This window comes from Scophthalmus maximus, chromosome 5 (assembly GCF_022379125.1).
Source record: "Scophthalmus maximus strain ysfricsl-2021 chromosome 5, ASM2237912v1, whole genome shotgun sequence".
Taxonomy (NCBI): domain Eukaryota; kingdom Metazoa; phylum Chordata; class Actinopteri; order Pleuronectiformes; family Scophthalmidae; genus Scophthalmus; species Scophthalmus maximus.
The window spans coordinates 3,689,702-3,703,182 of NC_061519.1; the positions used below are offsets into that span (position 1 = coordinate 3,689,702).

A 13,481-nucleotide genomic window follows, 5' to 3' on the forward strand; every position below is an offset into this window, starting at 1 on the left:
GCAGTGCATGGTTAGATATAGAGCCCAAGGTTCCAATTTATCGGTTGGTCAATAGAAATCGGCCGATACAAGCCTTTCACAGATATATTGGTATCAGTGTCTATGTTTGCCGATATGAAAACTTTTATTCAACAGAATAAACAATGCTGAAAATTAGTGCTTTTACCGTGTTTACATTTGACATAAAAAGTGTTTTCTTTTTACTGTCAGTTATTTGCAACAAGGTTTATGGTGAAACCGTAAAATGTAATGCTTAAATTACTCTTCTTTGTCATAAGGGATTGATAACAACATCTTCAATATCACTTAAAAACAAATATATAATGTATATTCCGGTATCAGAAATGTTTTACTCCTCTTACTCCCTAATATTGGTATCAGCATCGCCACCTACCCAAAATCCATATCGGTGGGGTTCTACTTGGATACAGACATGTAGGTTTAGCCACTAAAATTTAATAAAAAGTAGCATGAGACACTTATGTTCAATGAATTCTAAAGTTCATATGACTCCTCTCTGAAAAAGGAAACACTTTGACTCACACCCTAGAAGGGTGTCAGTCCATCTGTGCATCAATGTCTGTGTTGACCTAACTCAAATTTGGAGACGCACGCTGACGTCACAACACCCTTAAACGTCCAAAGCAACAGCGAGCTCTCGGCTAATTAGTGTGTGAATCAGTCCATGCACCGGGGAGAATGTAGTTCTCATTATATTCGCTTGGCTGTGAACTTTGGCTTCACACATATTGTTTACCAAAGAGCCACCACTAAGGGCACACAGGCTGCCTTATTAGAGAACTGCTGACCAAAGGCTATTTTTTCACATTCAAATTAAAACAACACTGGCTCTTACCACTATAAGAGCCATATTATTGTTAATCTGTTCTTGGCAACGGCACTGAGGATAATCCAAAGAGTAAAACTTATACGTCCCTTTATATTGCAATGTCAAGCAGTTGTTCTCCAATTGTTTGTTGTACATGGACATCATTTTTATTTTATTTTTATGAATCTGATTCACCGACATTTTGGAAAATCCTTATTATTTGCAGGGAAAATGGCAGGATCAATAACACATACATATCTGGGCTTTAACTACATTTGCCATGCAGCCACCAAAATGTTGTCCATCAGGGAATAGTAACACAAGCATGCAACACAAGTAAAGTAAATAGCATACCATGAATAGTTTGGGAATTCAATGAGAAGTCCTTTTTGTCTTACTAAATCTTTTTTTTACTTTAATGTGATAGCAACTTTAAGTCAGCACTCTAAAAGTAAAAGAAAAAAAGAATAGTTTATATTAATTATCTAGGGACATAGCCCAGAGCAGGGTCGAGCTTTCACATCTGTCTGTGTGTGTACAAAATAACTCAACAAACATGGATTTTCATTGAACTTAGTAGGAATATTACTTGGGAGGGTATCTCCAGAAGTTTTTGAACTTTTGGACCTGATAGGTCCTTTTGGGACACGCACACAGTTGCCACTTACGGAGCAGGGCGGGTGTTAGGAACGAGTTCTGCCTGCTGCTGGGAACTGTCACGTGAACATGCACAGACCAAAATGGTATCGACAGAGTTTATGCTGAATCCTGCCTCCCTGCAGATGACAGTAAAAAAACTTTATGGATGTATTAACGGGACACAGTCCCGGTGCTGTTTGACTGTAACAACAGGGCGATGTGTTTCTGAGAGAGAGAGAGCGAGAGAGAGAGAAAGAGAGAAAGAGAGCAACAGCGGGGCAAAGAGCATTGCACACAGCTCTACACTAAAACCAAATACTATCACACTTTGTATGTTGTATGTTGTATGATCCTATTACTTGAAGTCTCCCTTCGTCTTGTCCACTAACAAGTGTGGGTACAGCCAGTGTGCAGACACTGTGTTAATGATCTCACCCCTCAACATGAAATTGGGGGACTTAATGACCCAATTGCCTCCGTCCCCATCTCGACTCTCCGGCACGCAGTTGAAGTCATGCATAATCCCACCAAATCTACCCGGCTTATGAATTTTAAATGGGAAGGCCTAAATCACAGAGCTGCTTTAAAGCGAGTGCATTTCTAATAGGAAGGCCGACAGCTGGGATGGTGTCCCCTTGTGGCGAGTCATCACGCAGACGGATGCATTTTATAGACTGCAAATATATTTTTAATGTGTGCAAAGGTTGTAAAGTTGAGATGTGTCATTAGGTGCAAAGCTTTCTCAAAAATTTGCAAACGTGAAGAACTCAGGGGGAAAACCAGATTCCTCATGATCACTTCTTAAAGGAATGATTTAAAAAAAAGTTGCTAACAACTCTGGTTTTATTTTTATAACTGTGAACTCAGTTTATTTTGTAAGTCTAGGAAAGGCTATGTGAATAATATTTTAACCAATATGAATCATCTGCTCAAATGATTAAATCAATGAAATATTGAATGAAATGTTTAATTTTCTTAAGTTATTCTTCGCTCAGTTTGCCTCTATGGGCTCTGGAGGAGCCACTTGGTTTATACAGCATATTCTTGAATACGTATGAGGAAGGTTGCTGCAGCTGGAACATGTTGGTTTTTTCCTTTTGATCTTTTGATTCATTTGATATAACAAAAATTCAAAGAATATTTTTTTATACCTTTTTTTGTTTTTAATTTTTTTAATTTTGGAGTGGTGTGCTTGGAACAAAGTACTTTGTCAAGTCATTGAGAACTCACTGTCCTTCAGAGTGGATTTTACACCAATCGGGATAACAGCAGACGGCTCAACAAGATAGCTTTGGTTTTGTACTTTTTTGTATGTGTGTATGTTAAGAGTAAAAAAAAAAAACTTAATTAAAAAAGTTCACATCCTGCCTACTTTCTAATCTTGGCCAGTTTCTACGGAAGACCGTTTTGAAAGGTAAAAAAATCACAAAGAGTGAACACCTGCTTTGAGTCCAGTATCCAGCTTTTAATATGTTTTTGTAATAAAGGTTCAATACTGATTTTTACTTTGTCCTCACTTTTCTTTACCCCACATGTACCTTGCCGGGTCAGACTTGTATTGTGGCAATGTCACCGTGTTTCTGAAGGATGGCCACAAATGCCAAAATAATCCCCCAAATTGAATTGCCCCAGAAATTCCCAAATCAGAAGGATGAAGGATCAAGTTGAAAGTTTGCTGCACCTTCCATCATCAAATGGAAGCAAAGTGATGGATATAAGTCAGCTGCTCTTCAGGAGCAAGAAAACGCATATTTCAGTAACTCTAGCACTCAACCAGGGAACGTGGTGTACATAATGTACATATTCAATAATATATAGACTGAGCTGCTCCCCCTGAGCTCATAGAATCAAACATATCATATCTTAAGGAAATCTTCAATATTTAATTTACTCAGTCCAGCTTTGGAAGCTTAATCTGACCCACTGTATCAATTTCATTGCTAACATAACAGATGCATATTCACCGAATGAACAGTAACCATAACGATTGACACAGAGACCCCTGTAGATGCTTTTTTGAGATACAGGAGTCAGAGGCGCCGATTCACGAAAGGTGATGTTGCTCTTCAAATGGGAACATCCCGCTACGCACAATCCATTTGCAGCTGGAAGAAAGGACCCTCCACTGCTGGCACACTGTGCCCTGTCGGTGATTCATGCTCCAATCTCTTTCTTTTGAACACTTGCTAATGACTGGAAGGTGGAGGGTGCTTCTCACTGTGGTTAGTTAATTCACACGAGCTGACTCTCAGATTCTCCATGTGCAGAGCGGCGGCTCATTTACTTTGGCTGCTTATTACGCCCGCTGACTGATTGAAGAGCCCTGCTGGGGTTTATTTGTGCAGAAAGGTTTGTAGTTGAAACAGTCTCAGTCATAATCTCCCAACATATCACAGCCTGAATGTTCTGAGGACAATGCCTGGTGGAAGGAGGAAACCATCTCGGCATGTTGCTAGGCGATGCATTAATATTAATGTTGTCTTTTCTCGGAATTTGTGCACTCTCTGGACCCCCTTGGGATAAACTGAGGCTTAAAGATATCTCCATCTCATGATACTTGTTTTATCCGTCGTTAAAACTCATATCAGAGGTTTTAATTACATCCTGCAAATGTAATGCTGCACGGCTTTGTTGAGAAATCACAACCTCCTCTTTAGTATGCAGCGCTGATACTGTATGCTTGGCTCATTTCTCATCTCGTGCAATTGGGGGGAAAAAATGGGTATGTGTTGTATCTGGTTATGTGATGTTTGAACATCTTTGAATTAATCGTGCTTTTCAGATAACAGACCTTATTTCTGCCTGAATCTAATCATCATCACGTCTGATTTCGAAGCAGGCTTCAAAAAAGCCAATCAGAACAAAAACTGAAAAGCTAAAGTATGATGATGGCTGATGATTTAATCGCATTTTCTTTTCTTTATTTCCACTTAAAATCATTTTACGTTGGAGTAATAAATCTATGATGGAGTTCACCTTCTGCCTCACCCTTTCCCCTTGCCGGGCCTTTCGCCCGGGGGTCTTTGTCATAGCCTCCACTGCACCTTTTTCAGCTGCCCTATCCGCAAAACAATTTCCCTGGCAGTCAAACACAGATGTTATCCATCTGATTGAACGTTCAAGGTTACATCTCCAAATACATCAAAGTCTACCTCTCCCAAATGAAGACGCGTAGCAGACAATAGTTTTGGTCGCCGGGGGTGCAGGCTCCCGTGTCCTCCCCTTCATTTTATTAAATTTTCTTATTTGGAACATAAAAGGGACTCTAGCACATGTCGCGTCTGTACCATAGACTGTATATTTGGAGTTGGCCCCTTGGTCTGTACAAGTGAATTAGCGTGTCTGCTCCACGTATCAAGATGACTGAGCGTCAGCCAATAGGTGAGATAAACGACTCTGAAGGAAACTAACAATTTTTGTCAAAAGACGCGTGAGGTTTATTTACTGCGCCGACAAATCTGCGGAGAATTACTCAACTCTTTCCCAGTGCCTGCCGGCTTGTTAAACTGGGTGTTTTAAAATTTGCAGTCTCCAGTCCCAAACAGAGATAACCCCATGACATCACCAGCTTACTCTCAGTCAGTCTTGATGTAAGTCCTCCAGAGCCACAGACGACTATTTACAGTGTGGTCGTCCTCATGACCAGGAGCCTGACCTTAACTTGTGATACTGTTGGCGTTCCCCATAGTTATATGGCAAGAGAAATGGCCAAACACGAGCTCCGACTTATGAAATACAAAGATGTTTCTGCTTTGTGTTTTTATTGTGATTATGAGATCTTTGGGTTTGAAGGTGTCACTTTGTATTCCTCCTGAACACTTCAGACACATTAAGAAATCATGCGATCAAAGGAAACAGTTCAACATTTTGGAAAATAAACTAATTTGCCTCGTTATCTAGTGAGATTAGAAGGTTGATACAATCTGACAAATTGGCCGGCAAAGAATTATGATGTTCATAAACACTTAATCAGTCGATTACGTTCTTGTTAAATCAATCAGCCCAAGCTGACATAATCAGATATCTTGGTTTGTAAGATGCATGCAGAAACCAAAGACATGTGGTTAAAACATAGGAAACAAGTATATATTCACATTTGAGAAGCTGAAACCTGTGTTTTGGCTTCTCTGGTTTGGGTTGAGCTGTAGTTTCATGCTGGAACCCTCTGGTAGCCACAGTGCGGTTTGGTACCAATGTGGCGGTCCAAAGCCAAAAACCAAAACCTGTGCTCACTGATATGGAAACCAGAGTTACAGCCTGAGCGGAGTGTACAAAAAAGGCTGGCGGACAGACGCACATAAATCTTCCTATATTTGAAAGCTGAGGGAAACGTGGCCAGTGTCATCTTGGAATCCTGATTCAATAAACGCTGAAGTGCACTTCCTGAAATTCAGAAGTATTCTATCAACTGATAATGGAGATATATGGTATTTGTTAAGTCCTGTTACAGACCCTTTTTTTTGAACTGCCGTTTGCCCCCCCGACTCATTACTTTTCTTCCCTTCTTTTTTAGAGATCGAAAAGCTCCAGAAAGACGAGGGGAAGGAGGAGGAGAAGTTCATCGACGTCGTCATCAACAAGAACATGAAACTGGGCCAGAAAGTTTTAATACCAGTCAAGCAGTTTCCTAAAGTAAGCGCCACCATCCCACCACCAGAGACTTCTCCCAAGAATGTGATGTGCACAGATAGAGAATTTGTTATAGTGTGTTATTTATAGATAATGAAAAACTGCTCCACTTTTTGATTTAAACTCCGTACAACAGCCACTTGAAAGTTTTTGTTGATGCTTTATGTTATTAGATGTAGCGTTTCTGGAAGACGGCATACAGTTGTTGGCTGACAGAACTGGGGTAGAACTATATTAGGGATGTTACTTCCTGCCGTTGGAATTGGCTTTGGAAATGTTACAACTGTAATCCTCACACCTTCTCCCTCATTCACACATACCTCTCTTTTACTCCAACCTTCGTAAAACCTGCGATCGTTATCTGTATATTAAGGGTTGGGCCAACATCTACTGAATTGGCATATGATGATATGTGCAGTGAAACATCGCACAGGATAGTGAGCTTAGCTATGATTAGCATTGGCAATGTTGGTAGGCCTAAATGGAACTCGACTGTTGTCAGATTGTTTGCTTTCCATCTCGTCAAAGGTAGTTTGTCCAAGAAGAACCGTCACTCTATAACACCACTGTCCAACCTTTAGTTGATTCTGAAGTCCCAACAAATCCAGCTGAGTGAGACGTCTTAGCGTTTCCTGTCATGTTATACTGTCAGGAATGGCATTCTCCAAAATGAACGCTCATTGATATCATATTGATGATTTAACTGTACAAACTACATAATATTACAACTACATGTTATAGTTTTGTACCATGACTTAAAAACTACAGTGTGTAGTATTTAGAAGAAACGTATTCACAGAAATTGAATATATTGTCCATAACTATGTTTTCATATATTTAAAATCACCATAAAGAACCAATGTTTTCTTTGTCAACTTTGAATGAGGTAAATATAGTTACATGAGGTGGACCTGACCTCCGTGTAAGCCGCCATGTTTGCTACGTCGTGTTGAATACGGTTGTTGCACAAAACGGTTCAGAATATGCCGATTTGTGTTGAATTTTTGCCGCTGCCAGAAAACAGAAATGTGTCCCCTGTCGGTTGCTCAGTTGGTTTTGGTTTGCAATTTTACCACCAGATGCCGCGAGAAGAGTACTTAGTAATTAGAACAACAAGGTGATACATGTTAGTGTGTGAGACTGACAAGTCTGCAGCTGTGTTATTTTGTCAGATACACAGGGGTTCAGCATCATGATCAGCTCATTTCTCTGTATAATTATTGGTCAATGAATATTTATTAACATGAGATTCAAAGGAATATTGTCACTGTGGATTTCATTGCCTTGAGTGTGCAAATGTCTTATGACATGTGCTTGCAAGTGTTTTTCAAGTTTGAATTGCCTGTAAGGTGAGGGTGAATTTGCAATGCGGCACCGAAAGTCACCGAATAGTATTGAGTCCTCGACAGTCAGCTTTCTCAACGACCTCCGCGTGAAGCCGCTTTTGAGCGATAACACAGTCGCCACATTTGAGAGCACTTCAGCCTGAGCCGCCACAAGGAGCCACGCAGCAGTTTTTATTGCCGCCGCACGCTTCTCTGCATGACAGGGATTTCCCACTGGGAGCACGATGGGGAGGCTGATGTTAAAGTGAGAGGGCCACTCGTATACGAGGACATCACTCCAGTTTTCACCTCAGCCCTCCAGGGGGAAGTGCACTGGAGACCTGTAGTGTGTGGATGGAAAGGGCAGCAGGGAGCAAACAGCACAGGAGTCAAATGCTGCAGTCAAACAATGCCCTATAGGAGCATTTGGGATTAGATTCCTCGTGCTTTTCTAATCACAATCACTAGGTTTTTAATGACATGCACGGTAAAATAATACGGTAAGCTGCTGGGTGTAAAATCAGCAATATGAGATTTTATGAGTCCACACCCACCATTTACTTGAAGACCCACCATTGAGTCATATCAGCTCGGCGACTCATCCTCAGTCGACAGAATCCTTGCTTTAAAATAAGGAAACATTCAGAATCAAGCTGTGGGAAAAAAATCACTACTATTATAAAGTATTGATTTTTGCAAATGCTAAACAAAAAGATTCTGTTCCTTATCTTACTCATGCCGCAATTGTGTTTTTTTCATCCATGACCCATGTTTTTTGTTTAAAAAAATGCACATCTGAGTAATTGACCAACAAAAGCTTGGTCTGAAGTCAGTGGAGCATTGCAATATTTCACTGTTAAAATAGTAAGCAATAGAATAAAAAAAAATGAAATAGTAACATGCACGTACATAGGCGGGTGCACAGCGCACCTTGCTTTTAAAGGAATTGGGAGATGGCACTGATTTGTTTATTGCATGAAAACACACCAAAGATTATTTTAGAGTGGATATTGGCATGAGTCCAATTTCTTTGATTATCCCATAACTGTGACGACTAATTCTGAAATTAACCTTCTTTCACTTTCTCTCCCAACATTTCCTAATCAGAGCTAAACGGAGGCTAATACCATTTAGTTTTTCTTCTGTCATTAACCAAATTGCTGGTCAAATTAAAGGTTTGCAAAATGTCCAAATATTATCACAATTCACCAGGAAGAGCACCAGTAGCAAACTTCATACATACAGCACTGGTTCCAGTCGGTCTGGACCAAAGTGGCAGACCAAGAGACATACATTAGATGCTGTCCATTGAGCCGTGCTGCTACAGTAGCCCGGCTAAACATGTCTGCACGTCAAGTTTAATCCCTTTTGTGGATGGTCCAACTAAGTTGTTGGAATGCCAGAAGCAGGAAGGGAGATATTTCATTGTAGTCGTGACCTTTTCTTCTCCGTTTGAATTATTAGCAGTCATTAGTCACCAGGTACTGACATGCACTCTTTTTTAAAGCTGAAATCAATCCTGCCGAAATAATCCTGGCGAGCACTGAGCGTTCACTACGTATGCACTGTATGCAGTGTCATCTAGAGGCTGATCGGAGTCTCCCAGGTTCGCAGCTAAACAGATTTGCTTTGACAGCTTTGATAAGTAGAGCCACTAATACGCTGTTTAGGGCTCCAACAAGCCACCGGAGGAAGACAAATTCAATTTGTTCTGTGTGACAGGTAGCAATGACAAGAGTGATCGGTTTGACTTGAATGTTGTAAAAAAAAAAAATCCTGAGCTGCGAGCATCACCTTTTGCCTTTTGGCATTGAAGTGGCACAGCCATTTTTTTTCCAAATAGACATTTACACGCATGTGCCGAGAGGTTAGAATCCGTCCTCTGCAAACATAGCTTTTCATCAAAATGAAGCAGGTAAGGACAAGTTCCACTCTGCCGATTCTCCAGTGATAGAGCTGTTCCTCAGGGGTGATTTTTTTTAAACCAAACACTGATGGATTTCTGGACTTTCTAAGACAGAAGAGTGATTTAAATAACAGTGTTGCATTGCACGGTTCTGTCGTGTAACGGACACTTAAATACTATGGAGAAAGTTCTCTTCCTCTTTTATGTCATATAGATACTTGCCCAACAGCTTTTTTTGTTATAAAGTGAGACAATTCCATTCACAGTTTGACAATTTCATTCAAATAGAAATTTCACATACGTCTATTCTTGCACTTGAGTCTATAAGTGCAAATGGCAACATGCACTGCGCCAATTTGGCTCAATTTTCAAAAGGTTGCTTGTAAAACAATGCACATGATGGACACTTCTTACTCTCAACTGTCACCATCTTGCCAATGCATTGGAAGAGTGGGGACCACAGACATATTTTCAATTTTGTGGAAAAACGCAGACATGTGGCGTAACACAGTCGGCACACATAATAAAGTGAACGGTTCATTTTCATGTTAAGCGAGCGAAGCAGCTGGAGGATATTCTTGCGGTGAGGGCACAACTGCCATGTTTGATGTGGGACAACACTTTCCCCTATCACCACGCCAGTGTGAGAGTCCTCGCTGTAAGTATCCAATTAGCGTCATACATATTTTAAATCGTGATTCAACTGATGTGACACGTAGTGTCACACCTACTCGGGAACCAGAACAATACCCCACGTTTTGAACATGGATTTGCTGTCAGTGCTCTTCTGTACAACTGTCAGAACCGTTGGCCCCCGTCTCAGGCAGAAAAAGCACTGCAGGCCATTAGCAAGGCGTGAGGAGTCCCACTGGTTTATTTCCAGTTCAGACCGTGGCGTTCCTCTGCGCTGGGAGTGGTGATTTATCCTCTTGCCGTCGTTCCCGTCCTGCTGTCCACGGCACGATGTCTGCACTGGCTCTGTGTGAGCACACCTTTCGCCAGTCTTGCACTGATAAATTCAGCACATGATGAAAAGATCTCAGATGCCCACCCCCACAAGTTAAGTGTGATTAATCATACGTTATCTCTCTACTTGTGTCCGCTTGTCTTTCCACTCACCCATTGTCTTTTCTGAATCCTGTTTTTGTATAGTTTCAGTCATGGCTTCTTATTTTTTAGTCAAATTTTTGCGTGCAACTGGCACCAGAGCGGGCGCAGCAGGCAACAACCTGTGATTAAACACATCAGCTTTTATTCTGGTGATTACAGACAGCAGCAGCAGAAGCAGCAGCATCACAATCCTCTCACAAAGTCTAATGACATGAACCAGGACAGGAGCCCAGGCAGGTTTTTGTAAGCCACATAATCCCTCGTGATAACTCAAGCATTAGCCAAACCCCAGACGGATTTTGATATCTGATAAACAGCAGGGATTACAGTTATGTGTTCGGTAAGACTTGTATATTTGGATTGTCCATATGAGGACATGTGTGTGTGAGCCTCCGCAAATGTATTGACTGGGAGATGATGTGTTTAAATATCAAGATTAAGACTTCTGTCTGACATTTACTGGCATTAGCCAACTAAATATGAAGCAAATCCTCATGATCTCTTTTTAAATAGTCGAGAACTTAAAATAATGCCAAAACCAATATCCCTATATCATGTATGGCCGCCTGAAGAGGATCAAAACAGTGTATGTCTAAAATGAGAATACGTTACAAAAGGTTATACCCATGGCCCCATTAACCTGCTACTGTTTAAAGCCTGGTTGCTAAAATGAGCTGTAGGGGCTCTACTTTCCCTCTGTTTCTTCTCTCTGCATTAACTACAATATTGTTCTGCCTCAATACATTTCTATTTGGTGATTTGATAAAACAAATTAATTTAGCAGTATACAACATTCAAGCACAATCAGCTGTAACAATGAAGGTTTAGATTAGATTAAAAACTAGTCAGGGCCTCAAGAGCCAACCTGTCCCTTAGAAATGTTATAACATTTAACTTATTATGTCACTTATATGAAAATTTGATAGCATTTAACAATATATAATTTTTGAGAAAAGCATATTGCCATATGAGATATGTTTTTTATTAACATAATGTTCAAACATCTTTTAGAATAGAATATATAGCATAGAATATATGCAAAGTCTCAAAAGTTTGACATATTTTTTTCATACGATATCTACTCTTGCAATGCAATAATTAATCTTAGCAATCAAAGCACAATGAACATTTTTATAGATACATTTAGGCATGTGATCAAAGTTAGAGAAGAATGGTGGCGTACGCTGACTTGAGAGATGACACCTTCATTGTTTTAAGATTTAAAACCGTAAAGCCAACCTTTCTCCAACCTTACCCAACGTGTTCCTGCAGTCTAAACCTGTGACCACAAACCCGTCTCCTTCTCTACAGCCTGCGAGCAGAAATATTTTTCTGTACTAGACTGGGAAGAAAAAAAAGATCCAGCCAGCAATTACGTTTCTCATCAAAACATAATTGGCAAAACGAATTAGTATATACAGTAAATGGGATTTTTAGGAGACGTCATTGCAAAGTCAGGTAATAGTAAAACCCAGATTACAGCCATCATCATGTCAAGCTGTTGTTCTCTAAAGGTGCCGTTCATCGTACTCTCGAACAAAGTTACAGTTAGTTACATTGCCACAAACTGACTGAGGCTTGTGAGGTGGCTGAGGCCCTTCCACAGATGCCGATTGTTTTGTAAAGAATCCAAGACCGTCTTTTTTTTTTTAAAAAAGCAGCATTTATTAAAGGTGACATATTATGCTCATATTCAGGTTCATACTTTTAATTTGTGTTACCACTTGAAAAGGTTTACATGCTCTAATGTTCAGTAAAGGCATCAGTGTTCTCATACTGCCCATCCCTGCAGCCCCCTTATTTTTAACCTCTGTCTAAAACGCCTGGATTTTCTTTTAGCCCCGCCTCCTGACAAACCCCAGTCCGGTCTGATTGGCCAGCTGGCCCAGTCTGTTGTGATCGGTCAACCGATTTAAAATATGTAGGAAATGCCACGCCACTTCACCAGAGAAGTGAAGATTCTCAGATTGCAGGTGGGGTTACCCCCAAAAGAGTCCAACTATGACATCACAGTGGGAGAGAAATCTGAACAGCCGGCAGGCTCCATAGATACACACTCCTATGAACACTGAAAAAGTGATTTTGCATAATATGTCACCTTTAATACTTTTGGGTGAACCTATGCTCAATTTTTCTTATTCTGTCCGTTGCCAGACTCTTACTGGAGACATCACAGTCTTAACCCCCAAGCATGTCAAACTCAATTTATTCAATGTTATGTAATTATTTTAAATTTAATACTGGCAGCATAAAACCAGATAACAGAAGTCAAACAGGTGTGGCAGGAAAGATGAGGTTTAAACATAGTACATACATCCAAATTAAAATTGAATGAGAATGAAAAAAAAAAACAGGTCTGCCAGTGAACACTACGTTTATGTTTGCGTGGAATTTTTTTTACAGTTTGATTAAATTAAAAACTTGCCCACAGGTCAGTAATTGGTTTACCTCTGACTGTTTTCAAAATCTGACATAATTGAATTCCGAAATTAATACAGTGGTCTTTAATTAAAAGAAGGTTTTTTGTTTCTTCAGGTGTCCTGGTCGATCAGTTATTTAGAGTAGATTTGGATTCAGGCTGAGAACATTTTCACCTTTTTCCCATTCAACAGATTCATTTCTATATTGTAAACTGTCTGCGACAGACAACGTTGCATTTTCTAAACTGGCCTCAGTTCAACAACAAGTCCGACTCTATTTATGTCCCTGATGAAACCCAGTCTGCAGACACAGTAAATGTATGTCTTCGTTAAGTTTCACAGTCTGTCTGATTTGCTTGTTACTGTAAATCTGCTCCCTTACTGCCTGATGCCAATGCCATTCACAGTGGATAATGGCTCCTACGCTATTATGTTGAAACCAACCCAGTTGCACTTTGTTCTTGATCGAAAAAATAAACCCAAGCTTTTCTCCTTGTTCAAGCGTTTTTATCCATCAGCACTGGGAGAAGCTGAGAAATCCACACACACACACACACACACACACACACACACACACACACATCGCAGACAGAGCGTCCCATTCCCAACCTGTCTGAAGGAAG

At 40.3% G+C, this 13,481-nt stretch overlaps 1 protein-coding gene across 2 annotated transcripts in view; it reads left to right on the forward strand.

Moving 5' to 3' along the window:
- Positions 1-13,481, forward strand: part of khdrbs3 (KH domain containing, RNA binding, signal transduction associated 3) — a 104,418-nt gene that overhangs the window by 38,375 nt on the left and 52,562 nt on the right. For both annotated transcript variants that reach the window (XR_007030806.1, XM_035635412.2), the window contains one exon: positions 5,982-6,100. Coding sequence is in view for 1 of the 2 variants with exons in the window: in XM_035635412.2 (XP_035491305.2) it covers positions 5,982-6,100 (119 nt within the window). In the remaining variant the exon portion in view is untranslated. The remainder of the gene's footprint in view (positions 1-5,981; positions 6,101-13,481) is intronic.